We start from the raw sequence: 21048 nt of genomic DNA, 5'->3' as shown, positions 1-21048 counted from the left end.
ATCACTATGGGTTGGAATTCAATGTTATTGAACAGAACGAAATTTTTTTTTTGATTCCCGTTAAAAAATATAGCTATAAAATCATTGAATTTTTTTATCAACTTTTCAAATAACTTTTAAATAAATACGGTCTAATATGCCATTTTTTTTTTCAAAATGGAGAAAATTGTGCCATTTGATAGCTTAAACTCTATATGAAATCCCTACTTCAATCATTTTTCAAAAAACCCATTGATGGAGGCATACAACCCTAAAGAAAATTTGTCTAATGTGCAATATATTTGATAAATTTCCTAATGTGTTTGTTGAGGATTCAGGGGGTAGCTTACCGGGTTCAATTGATCGGAGGTTTTACTTTCCGTTGCTCTGCCAACGGGACGGGAAAGTAGCACCAAAGAGCGTTAATTAATCCACCGCTGGTGGGTCGTTTTGTTCGCTGCTGTTTCGCTGCTGCTAGGTCGGGAGGTCCGATTTCGTTGCACCAATTAAGTCCACATTCAACACACAGAATAATTCCGCACGGTTCACGCCGTTCCGGGTTTCGGATGTGCTTTGGAAACACTAATAGACGACCGATTTACAAATAAAACACCACTTTATTACTTCTACTAACTCGACCGACAAAACAAACAATCAACGAGCACGGAGCTGATGTTGCCACTTCGAGATTTTATTTCAACTGACTTATGTTGTGTTTTTTGTTGCTTTCTTCAGCTGGTTGGAGAGTTACCGTGCCAAAACAATTCATTCGGTAACTCACTGTTATGCTGTTTCTTCACTAGGGTTGTTGAATTGAAAATTATTTATTAATTATTGAAAATATTTTACAAGTTTACTATTCTTAATTTAAGTAAAGTTTTTGTTTGCGTATCTGATGTCTGATGTTACTTTTCTTTTTTGGGATGTCGAATAGTATTTAATTCTAGGTTTGATCACAAACAGTGTTGAATCATCATTCGTGCTGTGGTCTGTAAAACCAAGCATTTTACTATTTTAATATGAGCTCTCAATCTATCTGAATTCATATCGATCAGGAATTTTTCAATGCAACTTTAACGAAATGAGTTATCTTGGGTGCAAAATACTCTTTTTTTAAAAACTTTCTTGCTTCAAGGGTGTTTTTGGAACACCCTTTATGACCTGAACCATCTAATTTTCTAATTTTTGTCTAATTGTCCAATTGTCTGATTTTACTGGGTGGCTTTGGTAACTCTATTCAAAAATTAAAAAAAAGAGACATTGTAGAGCTCTTTATTTTATGGAAAGTTAAAAAAAAATCATGTATCTATGTAGCTCTAACTGTTTCTGCTCTGAGAAAGTACAGTTCGGGTCATATAGACCCTAAGGAAGGTTAACAAAATACTAAAGCTATAAATTTATGAATGAAACCATGCCTCTACACCCAACAATTGATATGTTTATCCCATTAATTAAGAAATTTTAATATGAAGCTATCACCAAGTTGGTTTTGTTTTCAAATAAGATTAAGTTTTGTTTTCGAAAACACGTTCAAAAACAGTGTTCATAAAAAAACTTTAACTAAATTAGACGCTGAGATAGACTTAAGTAGCAATTTCGATTTGCTCTTCTGATCAGGAGCAGAGCCATGCCAGATGCATTGGTGAGAGAGCTACAAAATTTCATTAAAAGCTTTTGAAGCAGGAAATATGAGGTATGAATAAAATAATTTGTATACAACCATTGTAAACATTTTTTTCGAAACGATAAATAGGGTGATTTGCCAATCGTTGTCCCCTAACCCATTGTTGCACAGCATGACCTAAATTGCTAATATTTTAGCTGTTTTTCAACTTTTCCTCAAAAATAATACTGAATCATGAAATTCGGATTGTTTTCTGATGAAATGAGGCTTTTGCGATATTTTCTGCTGGTAAGTGTGCATCTTACGACAGTTTTAATTTTTCTTGTTTTTTTCGCGCGATTTTTGTGCCAATTGTTAACAAAAACCTTAACATTCCTTCTACGGCAAATAAGGTTTTACGTCAGAACAAAACATTTTTCGTATCAGTTTTCTATACGAAACGTTTGTTGGACAATTTTAGCACCATGATTTTGAAAAAAAATTATGATCCATACTTAACCAGAAAATATTTTGGATCGTGCAACAATTGGTCCGCTCAATCTCCTCCTGCCCCATTGTTGTATATAATTCCGCTGCTATGTAAATAAAATAAAATAATAATTCCGCTGCAAAATTTGTTTGGAAATTTCAAATTTCTAAATTCGTATACCTCCAATAACTTTTTTTGGTTGTTTTTACAGCTAAAAATAGCAATAAAAAAAATTTGCAAGCGATTGATTAAGTCCTGAATTATAACTTGTTTTGAATAAGTATGGAGGCTTGTACGGAAAAATCCAAATTTTCATTCAAAAACCATCAGAGATGTACTGAAAGTTCAAAAACATAATTTTGTATTTTTAAAATATTTTTTGGTTCTTGCAATACATTGCATGTGAATAAAAACTAAACCTAACTTGTACTTCAGAAATGAGAGTCGTTGTCATACAAAAAATTCAAAAAAGGTAAATATTTTTAAATTTAAGTGTATTGACAGCTAATTTGAAAGCTGGTTAACCAGATGAAAATAAGAATCGTATTATACTGCTTTGCATAGTCAATAAGTGTGATGATACAAAACTTTCGCAAAAACATATCATGAAATTATTGAAAGCTTCAGAAAGCAAAACCTGCAATTGTACTATACTTTTCAATGGATTACGATTTTTTATTTCTAAATTGTTATAACTTTTTTCATGAAATACTTTTCTTCTTCTCATGCTGGCAAACAATTATTCATAGGAATGGGCAAAATCAATAATTTAAAACAAATTCATTTCTTACTTATTTGAATTTCTTGTATATGCGAAAAGTTCTTCTTGCATACAAATTGTCATACAACATTGAACACGTTCATTGACTACATGCAACTAAAACAACTCGAATTGTCTATTGATATGACATGTTTTTTTTTCTAAATAAGTGGATATTTACGTTTAACTAGTAATTTTAGTAAATGCTGTGCTTTAATTAATTATTTTACACTCAGAATTTTCACATTTTTTGCACTCAATGTTGATTTCAATAATTAATTCAATAATTCAATGAAACTTTATATATCAATAAGTTTATTTTTTTTTACCGTCAAATCTTGAAAATGAAGTTTTGAAGTTATTAAACTCGTTGAAAAACTTATAGTTTCAAAATTTAATTTTTTTATTCACTTTTATTTTTATAATTAATATTAATTCTTAGATGAAAGACGGGAAATTTGCATTGTCTGAAAAATGTCAAAGTCAACTCAACTGCATTGGCTTTGAGAGACTACTTTTTTATTAGATTTATTCTGAAATCCTTTATCCCGACCATTTACTCAACATTTTATGCAAAGAATCTAAAAGCTGTTCTGAAAAAATCTAATTCTCTAATTTCGTGATGACAAATCTAAAAGAATTTTATTCCATGTCAACAGCGATCCCTTTGATATTGTTATTAATATTGTCAGAATATTGTACAGAAGGAAAACTACGACCCTTAATCTCAGAAACTAGAAGTCGAAGGTTGGAACACCCGAAATATTACTTATCCATCGTGCAATTTTCTCAGGAATTCGAATCTGCCGTCGAGGCCCTTATCATCCAGAAAACTAAACAGTCATAGCTTTGTGAAACTTAATTTGATCCAAAACAGTTTTTCAGCCGGAAAACTCTCGGAAAGCATTTCTATGTGATGTGATAGTTTCCTGAAGATTGATGAAATGCTATAGAGGTTACATTAATTACAAATAAACCCACTTATATGAAAAAGATAATATTTAAATCAATTAACTTTTCGAAAAAAAAAAATTCTTATACAAAATTGTATAGCATGAGCATAAATCAGTCAAACGATCTGAAACTTTGGGCGTGATTGCGTCCATTTTCAAGTTTTAAATTGAGATTCATTATTTTAAAAATCGATCGACTTTCAAGTGAGTCCTAAAACATTTGTTTTGTAACATCGGATCTTCTTCATAGGGGTAAAACAGGGCAAAACAGATCACGTTCTCTAATTTTTTCACCTGTTAATATCCATTTAAAAATCAAGCATTAAATACCTTTCAGTTTTTTGAAGACATAAAGATTCATGTTGGTAGGACATATAAAGAAAAAGGCTCAACACTGGGCAAATTAGGTTAAATAACACTCCACTCAAATGCTTCGGGTGAATAAAGAGGTGGATTTGAGTTTTTGAGAAAACTTCACGTGTGATAAATGCTATTCCAGACACTCAAACCGGCGGCTTTGTGTTTTTTGAGGCCGAATTGGAATTGGAAAGTGCATTGGACAGTTTATATGGAAGACCCCCACTCCCCCTCCCCCTCATAAGGGGCCGTCAAAAAATTAGATTGCATTTGAACTAGAAGACCTCATAATAAGCTTCCGTAACAAATATCAGCCTATTCGACCTCATGGTGACTTATTTTTAAAATGTGCAACCATTGGAAAAAATCGGACAACATTATGCACGACACAAAATTTGCCTGTGCAACTATTGGGCACAGACAAGCTGTTTTGAATGATTTTTTAAATTTTTATGTCACTTTTTTCAAACACTTGAACTTTTGGGTCTTGTTGACCAATCCTGTATGAGTGCATCGACAAAAAAAATCGAGTGAATTTGGTTAAAATCACTAAAATACAGCATAAACACCAAAATCAAGTGCTTAGCTGTGCAATGATTGGCAAATCACCCTACGGGATATTAATATGAAAGTTATATTTAGGAGCGATAAGGGCATTATGGCTACCTTAAGGAGGACGCTTATTAAACCATAGAAACAGTTATTTTATGTGAGTTACATCACTATTTTGTGTTATAAAACTAAAGGATTCTATTCAGTATCTGGCTAGAATTTTGAAAGAAGATAAAAACGTTTAAAATTTCATTTTTTTTTTGTCGAAAGCTGAAAACTGGCTAGCAACCAAAAGTCTCGTTAAAAAGCCTTATCAGCATAATCAATGCTTTAGCCCAAAATTTAAGTTCTTATTGAAACTTTGAAGTTCCATTACAGATTTGAACGGCCTTCTGTTCACCTCACAAGTAATCGTTTAATCAGCAAAAATAAAAACAAAACTTCGGTCACCACCAGCCCATGTAGTGTTGCCGGTTTCTCGCCATTCATCATTATTTCTTCTATCACCTCAACTCATCTGACTTAATTGCTTTGTTTTTAACTTTGTTCGATACATGCCGGAACGCACCCCACATCTACACACTCAATCAATCGAGCAACCTTATGAAAAAATAGTCGTGATGCCAGATTTGAACCGTGACCCTTCGAGAGATGATAGCCAAACACGCTACCACGAGGCCACGCCTAGGTGTTGCCTTACAGGCTACTTAAATTTGAAGTGGTGATAAGCTTTCCTAGAATATTTGCAAGGGCAGCCAGTGGCTTGAGTTTATCTAGATATTTAATTCATGAATTGCTTCATCTGACTTTCAATGTGTGATAAATTCGTGGTAAGTAAATATAGTTGGACGGAATTTTTAAAGTGAAAAAATTTACTATTTTCAAAAATAAACCTTTGCGGGTTAGCTTTAAGTTGTTTTGAGTAGAAATTTATATTGAAATATTGAACATTTCAACAATATCTAAGCCACAAAAAATGATTTATTGATTATATGCCCTTTTGTGATGTTCGTTCACATTTCATATTCATTAAATGGCGGACATGTCTAAAGAAAGCAGTGATTGAAATCCTCAACCATTTTCTCATCAGAGGCATTCAAAATACACACTTTGAGTCCTCGTATAGTAATACAGGAGACGATACATATACCTACATTCATTCAAACCTCCCCCCATGAGGAGGATCTGCTCCGAGAGACACTATCCGTTCGCTGCTCAGAACGAACTCTCTCAACGTTCGGTCGCTACATGGTGCATGAAATAGACGAGGCACACATACTCATTTACATTATTGAATTTGATGGACTCAAACCGATAGCTGCGTTGAGGAGAACATCTTCAACCTCGCCGCAAAGGTTGAGGCAACAACGACAACAACCGAACTTATTGCATTGCATAGGCCCGCAACGTATGGAGCAAGGAGAGGGTGGGAAAAGAAACGAAAAAACTAGCTGCCTGCGTGCGGTTGCTGTGCAATAATAGCAATAGCAGAAAAACCTCGGGTATTCGATCCAGGCACAAACGAGGAGACTCGGGTTTGCTCTGCCTTTTGAATTCGGTTCCGTCAAGAATGTAACAGGAGATGAGTGAGAGACATTCGTTTGGTTTTTTGTATTCGCTGCCTCGAATGTATATTGCTTCTTGAAGGCGGGCCATGTGAGAGCGTATGCATCATCGGTTTTGTCGTTTTCGATGCCTCAAAGCAACCTTTGCTTCCGAGTAAAGCGTTGAGCGAGAGATGGTTGATCAATTCATGCTCAGCAAAATTCAATCACTGAAAGAAAGGCTATTTGAAGAACTTTTTGGAACTTCAAGTCCATAGAAAGCTATTTGAGACCCAATTTGTATGTTTTCTACTGAATGGATGCGATTGACGTGTAACACAAAGCTATTTGAGGAACATTTTGTAACTTTCATGCTCGCATTCGAGAAAATTCGGTACCAATTCCCTTTAAACCTTTGTTCAGCTAAATTCGAACTTAGGAGGCATGCGTTTAAGTAGATATGGGACTTTTGGTTGCTTGGGTTGTCACTATAGGGACATAATGAGAACCCCCCGGGGCAGTATAAACACCGTTGATAAAGGCACGATGAGCATTTTCTGCCGTAGAATCTAGCAGTGAATTAAACTCGCTGAAGTCAACCAGATTATAGAGCTACAGCTTATAGATTTCATCTGACTAGTTGGCCTAGTGAAAAGGTGTCGGAGAAGTAACCTCAAAGGACTCGGGCTCGATTCCTGGTGGAGGCGGATTTACTATTCATGATTGATTTTTTTTTTGACTGTTACATTATACGGCTAGTCGCATTATCCATCAAACAAGCAACAACAAAATATTGTATGTAGAAAACAAACAAGTAACACACAATCATACATTATCTTTATGGTTTTTTTTTGCGGATGATGCAACTAGCCCCATAATCCACAATCAAAATTATCAATCATGAATGGTAAATGAAAAAAATAGTCTCGACCAGGAATCGAACTCGTGTACTCTGAGCTACCTCTCCGGCCAACTCATCGGATGTTATCTGTCAAGCTATAGCTCTACAATTGAGTTGACTTCGTCAAGTTAAGTTTCCTACTAGATTTTACGGTAGAAAATGCTCATCATGCCCTGATCTATGGTGCTCTGTTTGCCCCGAGTCAACAAATTAAAGCGAAAACGGATTTTAATATTGATTAAAGTAAAAAATGAAAACTTCAATGAATTTTGAACTTGAGGAACAATGTATCGGGGAGATAAGGGCATAATGACCATCTTAAGAAGGACACTAATTTAACCATAGAAAAAAGCTCTAAGATTTATTTTTTGCTGAAAATTTAATATTAGAAGAACTACAAAACTGTTCGCCATGAAAATTTATTTAAGAAATTCCGTACTTTCGTGGAAAAGAGGAGTGCTTAAAATGCCCCGGGTGCTCGTTATGCCCTTATCTTCCCTACATCATGTAGAAATGTATTCATTTTTTTTTTAAGATGATTTATCGGTACCTAGAGCTTATTTTCCGGTGCTTGATAGTTATAATTTGTTCGATACTCGAGAATCAAGTTGGTTTTTTTTTCATATTTCTGTAATAAATACATACTTCCTTACAAAAGAAGAATAATCACTTCGCCCCGGGTTCCAAGTTACTTTATGGTGTAGGCCTGACCAGCTGCAACATTGATTTGATGGACGAGATGCTAACACCTACATACAACGAAGTAGTCAGACAATCATCTGGAGCTTTTCGTTCAAGCCCAGTTGAATCTCTTTTAGCTGAGTCAGGTTGTCTACCATTTCGACTATTGCTTGTGCAACGACTAGCGCAATTAGGCATTCGACTGGTGGAAAAAAACATTGATCAAAGTGCGTTGACAGCTGATCGATCGAAAAACGTCTTTCAATCAACCGCCAACACGCCAGTACCCAGCGTCCACGGTGTACAATATAATAAGGTGATATCTTCCCGATAATGTCGTCATTACTATCCATCTAGTGATCCTCGGTGTATGCAGCATTATCCTACGCGCGCAAACTTTTTGCCTGGCACGCTATAGGTAGATAGTAATGACGTCACTAGTTTGCATTCAAACGAGTTGTTTACTCGAGTTAGTAGCCTACCTTATATACTTATACCGTGCCAGCGTCTACCCACTTTCAAGGCTTACTGATCGTTCGTGGAATCATGACCTTCCGAAAATTGATATCACATTAAAAAGAAGCATTAAAGCTGGGAGTAGCCAAAGAATTGTACTCCCGAAGTTCAACGAGTTCATAGCTAGTAAATATTCCACATTTAAACACATATACACCGACGGTTCTAAAGATAACAACAACACTGGGGCTGGAGTTTATCTACCACCCAGGAAAATCAGTCGCAATTTGCCAAGTGATTGCAGTATTTTTTCAGCAGAGGCGTATGCGCTAAACGTTGCTGCTCAAGAATCGGACATAAATGAATCCTCAATCATCCTTACTGACTCAGCAAGCTGCTTGGACGCACTCTATAAAGGAGCGTCCCGACATCCATGGATCCAAAGCTTAGAAAACCATGCACGCGAGCGTAATCTTATATTCACTTGGGTACCAGGGCATGCTGGAATACCTGGCAATGAAGAAGCCGATAAATGTGCTAACATCGCACGTAATAGCACCCCACCGTCAGCCGATCGTAGAATACCAGCTCAAGATGCTATTCGGAACGTAAAAACCAGCATTTGGAGCACATGGGAACACAAATGGCATTCAAATCAGTCATTCCTTAGGCAACACAAATATATGCCCATAAAACCTAAAGACCGGAAATGCTCATCAGACCAGCGTGTTTTAACAAGATTACGCATAGGTCATACAAGACTGACCCATGCACACTTGTTCGACAGAAGCTCCTCACCGATATGCCAGTTCTGCGGCGTACAAACCACTGTGCAACACATTTTGACCGACTGGACCGACTCGTAAGGAATTCAATATCGTGGGAACTGTTTTTGAAATCTTAAAAAATGAAGAAACAAAAGAAAAATCACTCATAATTTTTAAAAAAGTGTAATGTCTACAAATTTTTGTAAAAACTTAACTCACTAGACACGAATGCCACAAGGTGGTAAAGTGTCATAAATAAACCTAAAAAAAAAACTTCGCCCCGGGTGCTCGTTATGCCCTTATCGTCCATAATTAACAGAATAATATCTCGTTGAGATGGGCTTGAGTTTAGAGATGGGTTAGAGTGAAAATAAAAGCAAATTGTAAATTGTGAAAAATCGAAAAATAAATTAAGAAGCAAATAGAAACAGATTCGACTAAATTTAATTGTTTATCTCAATCCGATTTTCACTTGGCAGCACTGATTCAAAAACAAATCAAATTATTAAATAAACATCAATAAGTGAAAAAACAGCTATTATAGTAAGACAAAGAAGCAAGATGGGGTTCCGGATTTTTAATCTCTCTCGAGATTCCGGAACCGGTAGTCTACCTGGTAACTGAGCTTGGTAAGGGAGTTTCTATGGATACTGGTGTTGCATACCCTAGATCCGAAGGCTCCTCGGCGTCGTACCCGTACTCGTCGGAATCTTCCCGGCCCGAGTGCCACCACGCGATGCACCACTCCTTGATGCCGCCGAAGAAGGTGGTCGATTTCTGTCCGGGTGGTCCATTGGTGGTCGGAAGCTGAAAAGTTAACGCCAAAGCCCATCAGCGGGGTCGGCCATTATCTACGTAGACTACTGGGGAAGGGGATTGTGATGGATTGAAGGATGAAGATGAATCATCAAAGATTGTCAAGGAATGTTTAGAATTTGGGAAAGGAAGATGTGTCTACGTAGATAATGACCAACCCCACTCTGGGGTTCGAAGGTAAAATGATAAGGTCCTAAAGGTATCAGAGTACTTACACTAGATCGCCTCGAGAGCATCCCGTGGCCATAGCCCGAGTCACTCATCACTGCATTTGTCATGTAAACACTTTCGGCATCTGCCGAGGATTCGCTCCGAGGCCTCCGCCATCCGTCCGGTTCCGCGTTGGCCAGCTGCGCTATTGCTCCCGAGTGATTGACGGCCGTGTTTTCATCACTGAAAAAGGAAAAGAGGAAAAATGAATGTCTATAAATTTTTTTAATCAGATTTTATTCAGTATGATGTACTCAAATAATTCAGATTTTAAGCAATTAAAAAGAGGTTGGAAAATCCAATGCCTATTTAACATATATCTGACTGAATATGCGCTGAAAAGTGTACTGTACCGACGGTCTCAAATCTGAGAAAAAGCTCAAATCTGAGGAAAAAGCTTAAATTTAACACGTTCGTCGCCACGTCACCCATATTCGGCAGACGGGTGTACTTCCTGGGGGCCCCGTCACATCAAAAAGCAGGTGACGCTCTCTTACTTGAGTTTACCGCTCAGCTTCGCCACACGTTTCAAATATGGGAGTTCTCCCTCTTTGCTTTCTCTCTCTGAAAATTTCTTTGGGCCCGGCTAGCAAAACTACCAAAATGAGCGTGGCGACGAACGTGTTAAGAGCGCATCTCTCAGATCTAGGTTTTTTTTCCACACGCATTCTATATCATTGTAGGGGCCTGACAATCAATTCACACGTTTGTCGCCACGCTGATTTTGGTTGTTATATTTGCCGGGCCCAAGAAATTCTCGGAGCGAGCAAACAAATAGGAAGATCTCCAAGATTTGCAACGTGTGGCTAAACTGAGCGACTAACTTGAGTTAAAGAGCGTCACACGTTTTTTGATATTGAGAGAATTTGAGGTTTTGTTTTTTCATAAACTTTTGCTTACCCTCCGAAGCATATTTTTGTTTTAAGAAAGTGGTTTTGATTTAATTAAAACCAACTATAAACCATACTTTAAACAAAAAAAATAAATATATGTTGCTCTTTATCTAACACAAAGATGGTGAAAATTTGTGAGGAGAAAAACTGGCTCCAAATTCAACGCAATCGCTTCTAAAAAACAAACATATGCTTAAAAATGCGTGCCCGTGTTCCTGAAAATATGTTGCCTTCGTCAAACTACTCGCTCTGTTTCCAAGGGAGGAAGACAGAACGAAAGAAAAAATCATCTCTAAAATTGATCCCTTTTCGTGCCCCCACTGCCAACAGTCCACTCCTGATGAGTCAAAACATGAAAAGTTAATGAAGCTGCGTGTTCGTTGAAGCTCTTGAATCCAAGCCAAAAACTTGGACTGTTCTTCTAGCATTCTGGCACCCGGATATGGCACCACCATCTTGCTACGCTGGAGGAATTGTTCCAACAGCCGGCGACTGAAAATCTCTACAGTCTTGTGAAAGAATATTTTTCATAGATTGGTTGTAGAAATTCTCAGAGAAGGAGCCGATTTAAAACCTGTCAACAATAAATAGAGAAGATTTTGAGCTTTTTACTGAAAAATGTAAAAAATAAATGAAACCTGTTACCAATAATTTGCACTCATTCGTAAAATTAGTCACTCCACTATCTCAACTGGAAATTATTTGTTTGTGTTCTGATTAAATCCACTCGAAAACATCTATTTCGATGATGCAGGGTATGCGTATATTTGTGTTTGTGGGGGAGTTTACTTGCTGCTGCTGCTGACGGTTGCTATAGCTAGGTTATGGAGGAGTCTGTTTTGCGCCCACCACCCTGGAACAACCCTTAAAGAACAACGACGACCACGTTGGGATGAGTAATGATTCTATTCCTCGGGACCTACTTCAAGATTCGAATCTATGCGGATATGAAGCGAATTGGGAAGAAAATCCTGTTTCAGCTATATCCCTAACTCAGTATAGTGGGCGGATGATACGGGTGGTTAACTACTTAACGATCTCGGATGAAAATTTGTTGTTTTGAAGCAATGTAAATTGCTGCTGAAATATATAAGTTCTTTTTATAAATTTATAATTCAGATAAACGTTTTTTATAATTTATGTAGTTGTAGTGACATTTTTTTCAGTGTCTAGTTTTCAATAACATAATGTGATGCAACTTCGATTTTTTACCAGTATAAATTTCCTCATTCTAATAAAATCTATTAAATTGTGAGGCAAATCGTACAAAAAAAAAAATACACAACTTCACTCAATTCATTTTCCATCGACTTAAGTATCCTCGTAGCTCCTCCACTGCAGATGAGGACTTTATCATACATCTTTCAACTTCAACTTGAGCCAGGAACCCAACTGGGGGAAAAGGATAAATAATGTCCCTTTAACGCACTCCACTTATCAGTGATTGTTGATGCTCAAATCGACGACAACGACGTTGTCTTGCTTTTTGCCAAATGTTTTTGGGTTCAGTCACGTCTCAAATGGGCACATTCCTCCTTAGCGATTTTTCTGTGTTTCTGTTTATTTTTTTCGGTGCTGATAAAGATTCGAGGATTGTTTTTTTTTGTTATTCTAGTTAATAAATTGCAATCAATATTGCTTTTCATTAATATTACTTTATTTTATGGTATTAAATAAATTAACTGATATTGGTAGGTGATTTTAAGACAAAATTAAAGAATTTTCAAGAATGTCTGCAAAGATATGTCACATTTGAAATTGACGATACAGCGATGAACTTGTACCAATTACCTTTGGAGTAGTGAAGGTACAGTGAAATTTTGGTCACGAAACAATGTACATTTTCATCAAAGTTTGATGATAGTTTTATAACTCTTAGACTTTGAAATGATTTGCTTGCTTAGCTGTAGTCATTTTTAACAGTTTTATCAATGAAGTAATGAGATCATATGATTGAAGCTTAAAATTCGGTAATGCTATTTGAAGGTTTTTTTTTTTCATATTTAGGTATATGACTGCTATAATAAAAATATTTCAATATGTGTCATTCTAACTACAATATTTTCGATATTTTCAACAACATATCGAAATGCGATAATTACTCACATCGTGAGATAATTTATAGTCGAGCAATAGATGTACAAATGTTTTTCACAACTTTACCGAGTATTACGGATTGTTTTAAAGATAGTTGTCACCTTAAAACTTTATATTGCTTTTATTATCCTCTACCAACACTGGGTGTAAAAATCTTTTTTTGGAAAATTTCCAAATTTTCGAATTATTATTTTTATAATTCAGTTACCAGTCTGGGCTTAAATACAAATCAAAGATTTAAAATCTCACTTTCATATGCTGGAATATGATTGTTTTGCAGCTCTTGTTTGTTAATTTCAAAATTTCTTCCATCCAAACATAAAATTTTATGATTTCAGGTAGTAAGTTAGCACATGTTTTATGTCTTATGACAGCACAAATATATAAAAAACTATGAACTGACAAACGTTTTATTTTGATTTTTCTTCAAAACAAAGTTATCTGCAACTAATCCCTTTTTCTTAGTATGATTAAATTCGCATGTTTTCGAAAATTTAAAAATATCTGGTGAAACCAATAATTATTCCAACTACGTTGATTTTATCTCCCATTAAACTTAAAACTTTTGATGTTCAAGCGGTATGATTATCTGTGAACATTCAGTTTTTAAAAGCCATTTTGCATGATGCCCCAGTTGACGGTACAATTTTTTTTTTCATCAAAATTTATCAGCAGATTTCAAATCGTATTTTTGGCTTCTATGAAACTTTTTATGTTTTTTTTTTATATAAAACTTGTTCAAAAAAATTCGATCCAGAGACAAGGCATACATTAAAAAATACAACAAAATTTGTTTTTTTTTTATCAATATAGCAAATAAGGTGGATGAATCCAGGCATATTTCAATGAAATAGGAGGAGCCGGGCGAGACCGGACTTTACCCGAATTTTCTGTTGAATATCCGGGCAAACCCAGAAAAATCGGGCAATCTGGCTAATAATGCAGCCTTTCTAGGCAACACCCTAAATAGGATAGGAAGACCCGAAAAAAACAGATAACGGCACAACTACCGAGCATTCGGTAGTCATCACAAGTCAAAAATGTTATGGAGATGAATAATTCGATGACATTTTCCTGAGCGACTATCATTGCAAAACTGAATAACATTTTCTCCAGTCGTTTAACTTTTTTTTTATGACCGTCAATGTCAATGTCGTATGTGAAATTTTTCATCTTTATCCAATAACGTCAATATCGCAAAAAAAAAATTAAAAGATTGATATGGACGACCCCTTTGGATGACGCCTGATCCTAAATTAGAAACCTGGAATTTATTTCTGGACCCTGAAAACACTCTTATGCTATTTTTCATCATAATCCGATGTTTAATATCGATAATATCGCAAAAACATTAAACAGTCGATATGGATGACTCCTGACCTCTGAACCCAAATTCATCGATCTGCAAACGATTGTACGTCACTCAAAACTCCTATGTGGAAATTTTCAAAACAATTCAATGTTAATAGCACCAATAACCCAAAAATAGTTCCACGGTGTCTCTGGAACAAAACTTTATTTTTCAAAAATTAGCATCGCTTATTTTTGCACCTTTCGAAAGCTGGTACTTTCCCCTTTTATTTGAGCCCAAATTTGAAATAATCCACCGGGGGGTCTAGAACATTTTATTTTTTTTAAGATTTTTTAACCTTTTTAATGGTTTTTTTTTCAAAGACAAAATCATACTAATCGCTGTGAAAACGCTCGTCTTCCCTTTAGTGTAAATCCAACATCATATGTCAATAAAATGATTTAATAGGAAATTTCCCTGGCTACAATTTTGTGGAACACATCAAAGTGATACAAATTGAGAGAAAATAGTTGGAATGTCACGAACAGAGTGATTATTATTTCATTTGAAAAATCTAATAAAACTTCTCACCGACCAGAAAAAGTATTCTACGAGCTTTGTTATTGATTGTAGAATGTATAAATGTTCAAACCGGTTTATATACATTAAAAAATCAATCTTTTACATGACATTGAGCAGGATTATCTGAAGTTGTGAGCATTTGTAGGGTTTTATTCTTGAATAATTGTCTCCCGACTTTCTTGAAAATTTAGTTATCTATATTTTGAGCTTATTTAGTTTGAATACTTTATGAACAAACATCTACACACTATTAATTTTTTGGTGTAAATTTATGTCAAAAAGGATGCACAAAAAAGAAGCATCACTTTTGACATAAAATTACACGCGAAAATACAGAAACGCTTGATGACATAAAATTTCCGGCTATAATTGAATAGCACATTTGACATAATATTACATCATCAATGATGTAAATTTACGTCAAGCAGGACGCACAAAAGCGTAGCGTCATTTATGACATACATTTAGATCATTGATGATATAAAATTGCATCGTACATTCTAATATGTGAATAATTCTACTAAATCAAAGCAATCGAAAATTATTTTCTGTAAAATTACAGCAAATATCCTGTAACAAAAAGGAGCAGGACATTTACCGTAATTTTACAGGTCGGAAAAAAAATTACACGACCTTGATTTTCTAGCGATTTATGTTTTACAGGTTGGTTTGAAATTACAGTACTGTAAAAAATTATGTCCTGTATTTTTTTAGGGTTTATTTCGAATAGTCTTAAAATTGAATTCATTATAATTTTAAACTGTCATATATTTTTTATTCAATCAAAATTCTTGTCATAAATTGCATACATTTAGGCTGCCTCTGTCAATATTCAATCAACCCAGAAGCGTTCTTTTCTTTAACAGGAGTGAGATCTTCTTGGTTAAGAAAAACCTTTACGTTCATTCAATTTTTCGAACCTCAAACGGCCCATCGGCGTCCCTACAGATTGTCGCACTTTTTTCCTATGCTTGTTCATTTTAACCGTCAGTTCTACCTTGTCGGTTCCACTTCAGGGCCCATCTCCAGAAAAGCATGTTTCAGGTGTTTTTGATAGCCATCAAAATATCTGAAAGTGAAAAAAATACAATCAATCGACTAGTTAAAAGTTCAGTCATATATTCATAATCTCACGTTTTGTTAAGATTAAAATCTTTTTTGTTCTAATTATGCGCCAGATATTTAGATTGCTGACAGTTGGTACATTTCTCGCCGAAGAATCTTGCACCAGTTCTGGGAAAAAAAAATCTAAATATTCACTTTTTTACACAACTCAAATGTGATATAAACACCACGAAATTACCTCCCACGAAATATTATCCAATTCTAGCGCCTCATCCAAAAAATCACCCCGACAGTTTTTAAATTCATGAACACAGCCCTACCGACAGTGCAGATGACTGCCGCTTGGGTTGAAAACCGCGAACCAACTCTAGGTTGCTTCTAAAGTAGTCCCGCCAAAGGAAACTCGACGTCAGGTCCTATGATTTGACTGTAATCCTTTGTGTTGAATACGGTGGGACCTAGAAACGTAATTGATTTAGTTAAAACGCAAAAAAACTATCTTTTCACAATTACCTTGGCCTGAGGAAATTTTTAATGGAATTATGTCAACAGCCTGGACATCAGAACAAAAAAAAATCATCTTGTACGGCATGGCTTATCACCAGAAGTCCACAATGAACCGATAAAAAATCCGCGAAAGAGGGGGGGGGGGGGGGTTACACACCAAAAAATTTTGAATATTACACGAGCCAGAAACGCTTAAACACCTAATTTTATTCGACCTAAATTGTAAATGACCTAATTTTAGATCTGATGTGATGTAAAATTGAGTATCAAAACTTAAAATTATGAAGATTATTTTTGTTACTAAGAAAAGTTCGTGATTGTTGGGAGAGATGTTAACAGCTTGAATAGATTTTAAATTTTATTGTGATAAATTGTATCAATAGTCAGTTCCCTTGCAAATAAGAATATTTAAGTGCATCTGGCATCCCAGGACATCGAAAAGTGAAACGTCAGAAGCACGCGTGTTTTGTTTTGATTGCTCTTTCGGATTTGTTTTGTGCCGCTCCTACATGTAAATCCGGTTAGAGTTTCGCGGTTTTTGGTGTTGATCGATCCTTTCCGGCGCCAAGTTCGAGTGTCAAAAGCAGATCCCGCGAATCAACGTCCGAAAAGATGGCCCTGACGGTCTACACTTCTATAGCTGAAGTTAGTGCTGTGTGTTTAGGGCCGCTGATTATCTAATTAGAAATCAACTAGGTAGAAACAAACCAGAACTATTGATCGAGAACGAATTAGTTCGGCGTGGAAAACTTTCAAACGTAAGTATTAAATCATATGTAAGCAAACCACCTTCCACCTTTTGTTCTTCTGCTAGTTAAGCTAAAATCCGGACAATTTACCATAGCAATTGATATTTCAAATCGGCAATTTATCGGCAGACTTCTTCAAATCATAAAATAAGAGTAAAAATCTTAATTCTGATTCTGTCCCTGAACTAAAAGATCGTAAGCTTATCAATTTCGTTTATTTCAGAATCCAGAATTCAGAACCACCTCATTGGAATGTTGAATCAGATTCTGCCGGCATGATTCCTGTCAACCAACTTACCACCAACCAACAATTCTCAAAAACGACTTTCGAGGTATGTATAATTTCACTTTATTGACTTTAAAGTTAACTCACTTTTGTTATTTATTTTAGGATTTGTATGAAAGTACTACCTGTATCTTCAATTCAGATTTTTAGGATGGACAAAGGGGAAAATGACTGACAGCCCGGATCCTTATTGCGCACCAGTATGCATTTCATAACACCGAACTTAGTGAACATTGAGAAATCAACAAATCCTTTTTGCATTTGGATAAACCACGGGATGAAATTAATTTTTTTTTGTTTGGATTTCTCTGCTAAGGAAACAACTATTAGTTGACTAACAAATATGCTGTCGGTAAGTAGAACTCGTTTAAATGTGGTTTGTTCAAAAACAATATTTGTTAAGATTAATCTCGTATTATCCAAGTATAATTGAATGAAATATCGTTGTTTATAAGAATTAGGAGTTTGCGATAAAGATTTAGTATTATTAGTTTTGCGTAAACTCCCGATATAAACTAATTGATATAATTACGGCCCGTTAGGAATTTTGTCTGGTAGGCAATGAATTTAAAGTTAAGCATGAAACATCTTCGTTGATCCGATTTTTGGCTTGTTGGCTTGTTCCAATAAAACATTTTAAGTGATTATGTCGTGATGCAATACAATATTTTCTGATGAGATACATGTATGTCTGAATGAGGCAAAAAAGTGAGTTTTTCAGCCAAATGACAGATGTTGTATATACTTGAGCGTAAAACATCATAAGTTGAAAATAAGGAATATATCTCGTCCGTACCATAAAGGGAAAGTATGAAGTCAGGCGTTTGCGAGTAGTTTCTTTCAATAAGTCAGACGTTTAATGATAGAATTAACAGTTTCACACACACACACACACACACACACACACACACACACACACACACACACACACACACACACACACACACACACACACACACACACACACACACACACACACACACACACACACACACACACACACACACACACACACACACACACACACACACACACACACACACACACACACACACACACACACACACACACACACACACACACACACACGGCGCTGTGAAAATTCACGAAATATTGAAAATAAAAACATAAACAAAAAAATATGATTTGAATATTGTAATAAAATTAACCTAAAATGGAAACACCGTCTATGTATTGCTCCATCAAAGATGACAATTCCAAACTATTGATATTAGGAATATTTAAATACATTGCAACAAAGTGATATCGCCCTTCATTCATTTACATTTCTTCATATATAACTTTTCTATAAGCTCGTGCAGACATTACATTGCTTTGTTTCAAATTTTAGTAACATAAGCTTCCGAAGGCACAACATTTATATCAAAAAATTTCATACACATTAATTCTCGTAAAATTTCACGGTGTGTAAAAATACTTGTCACTTCACGTTATTTTAGTTTCAAATACCTTAAAATAGCACTTAAACTTTTCATCACTCTAATAGGTTGAAACTAAAATAACGTTTATTAAACAGTTTTTATGCATACTGCGAGAATTTACCATTTTTTTTGTTCATGAGAAATTATTTCTCTAAAAATGGATGCCTCCGAAAGCTTACGTTACTCAAATTATAAACAAAGCAATGTTATGTCTGCAACGATTTAAATTTATGTTAAAAGAGATGCTTCACTTTTGTGCGTCCAATTTGATATAAATTTACACCATCGATGATTTAATTTTATGTCAAGTTGCCATTCAATTTATGTCTTAGAATTTATGTCTTTAAGCGTTTCTGTCTTTCCCTACTGTAATTTTATGTCAAAAGTGATGCTTCTATTTTGTGCATCCAATTTGACATAAATTTACACCAAAAAATTAATAGTGTGTAGGTGGTAACTGTTGAACACAAATTAAAACAGATTAGGTGTTTTAGATTCGATTACGATTCATGGCATGATGTAAAATACCGATGATTGTCGTATTTAGCCCGCCGTCTTGATTTTCCTTTCGAGACTTAGTGGAACTCGTCCAGTTTTTCAGAAGCCGGATATTCTCTCAAACTTTGACTGAAAAAGAATAAGATTGAATTATCAAATGGTTGAAATGTTGTTTAAAGAGTAAACTTACAAGGCTGCATTTCCTCATCACACTCGGACAGGTTCCTTACCGGATCGACCGAAGAATCGAGCGTTGTCGTAAGTGTAAATGATATTTTCGATTGTTGCTTCGTTCGGTCGGTAAGTTTCCGGATTGATGATTGCTGGCGAGCTATAGATCACGCTGCTCCCAGCCAAAAAACCACATAAAGAAAAAATAAAAGGATTGATGCTCACTGATGGTTGATACTGGATGGCGCACAGCATGTTTATTAACAGCTGCTAAAGGATTGGCATTGTCACAAGAATCCGCGCTTTGCGATAGACCCAAAAAGGTAGATTGATTGGCGCTGCTTTTTCTGTCCATTTTCGATTCTTTCCCGAAGCCTTGCTACCACGACGATGTTCAACGGAATTGATTCTGCGGAGGAGCTGCCGGAGTGCGCGAATCCAAATCGAAATCGAAGCTAAACATAACAACGAAAGAAAACAAGATCGACCATTTGACGTTTCTCTTTTTGGTGCGTAACCGGGATGCCAGGTACACTTGAAATCTCTTGTTATGCATTTCAAAATTCACTTAATAATAATGAATAATAATAAATCGTGATGGAATTTTCAACATTTTTACCTTATTACCTACAGCTGTTATCCACGTTATCAAGAGCGCAAGAAGGGAATCCTTTTTCACCCGAAAGAACATTTTCTGGATTAAATTTCCCGTGACAATACGCACCAAAAAAGAATGCACTTGCTTTTATTTGTTTTGTTTCTGTTTCTTCGCAGGGTTGCAAAATTGTAACCTCGCACATAATTTTACATCTTCTTAAATTTAAATTTAGGTCCTTTTTATAAGTTTATATTCAATGTGATTGAAAATTACATCTTTCATGAATTAGATCAAGATACAGTTAAGTCTTTCGAAAATTATGGCTCGTAAGCTTGGGTGTTTGTTAAGTTTAGATTGAAAACGATGTGAAATTAAATCATTTCCTAATTAGGGCTAAACATAATTAGGTCTTCAAGCGTTTCTGTCTCGAGTAATTTTATAAATTTTTTGGTGTGTAGGACTAGGAAACAAATGAGATTTACTTATTACATTTACCCCAAATTTTAAATAATTCACCTGGATTTCAAAATCCAACATCTTTGTTGAAAATCTTTCATTCTTTTTGATGATTTCTGAAGGTTTTCATACTTTTCACTTTTGATTGATTGTAAAACCTTAGACACGGGTATCACAAGCATGATAAAATGTGAATTTAAAAAAAATTGAATTTAAAAAAAATCAACCTATTGTTTATGTTTGATTGCATGATTGCATAAATTAGTGTTTATGGATGCACTCGTGTATGTGAAAATGTGGTCGAATTTAAGTTTTCAAGCAAAAATTCTAGATTGTTCATTTTT

General features: G+C 35.3%; 1 protein-coding gene across 1 annotated transcript in view; it reads right to left on the bottom strand.

Moving 5' to 3' along the window:
- LOC129744120 (muscarinic acetylcholine receptor DM1) overlaps positions 1–21048 on the bottom strand; it is a 303267-nt gene that overhangs the window by 5083 nt on the left and 277136 nt on the right. Inside the window, exons 3-4 of the mRNA XM_055736516.1 lie at positions 10075–10252; positions 9708–9850 (exon numbers count right to left, since the gene is read on the bottom strand). Of these exons, the coding sequence (XP_055592491.1) occupies positions 9708–9850; positions 10075–10252 (321 nt within the window). The remainder of the gene's footprint in view (positions 1–9707; positions 9851–10074; positions 10253–21048) is intronic.

Source organism: Uranotaenia lowii, chromosome 2 (assembly GCF_029784155.1).
Source record: "Uranotaenia lowii strain MFRU-FL chromosome 2, ASM2978415v1, whole genome shotgun sequence".
Classification (NCBI taxonomy): domain Eukaryota; kingdom Metazoa; phylum Arthropoda; class Insecta; order Diptera; family Culicidae; genus Uranotaenia; species Uranotaenia lowii.
Note: the sequence above shows the minus strand (reverse complement) of the source record. Positions and strands in the feature narration are given on the sequence as shown.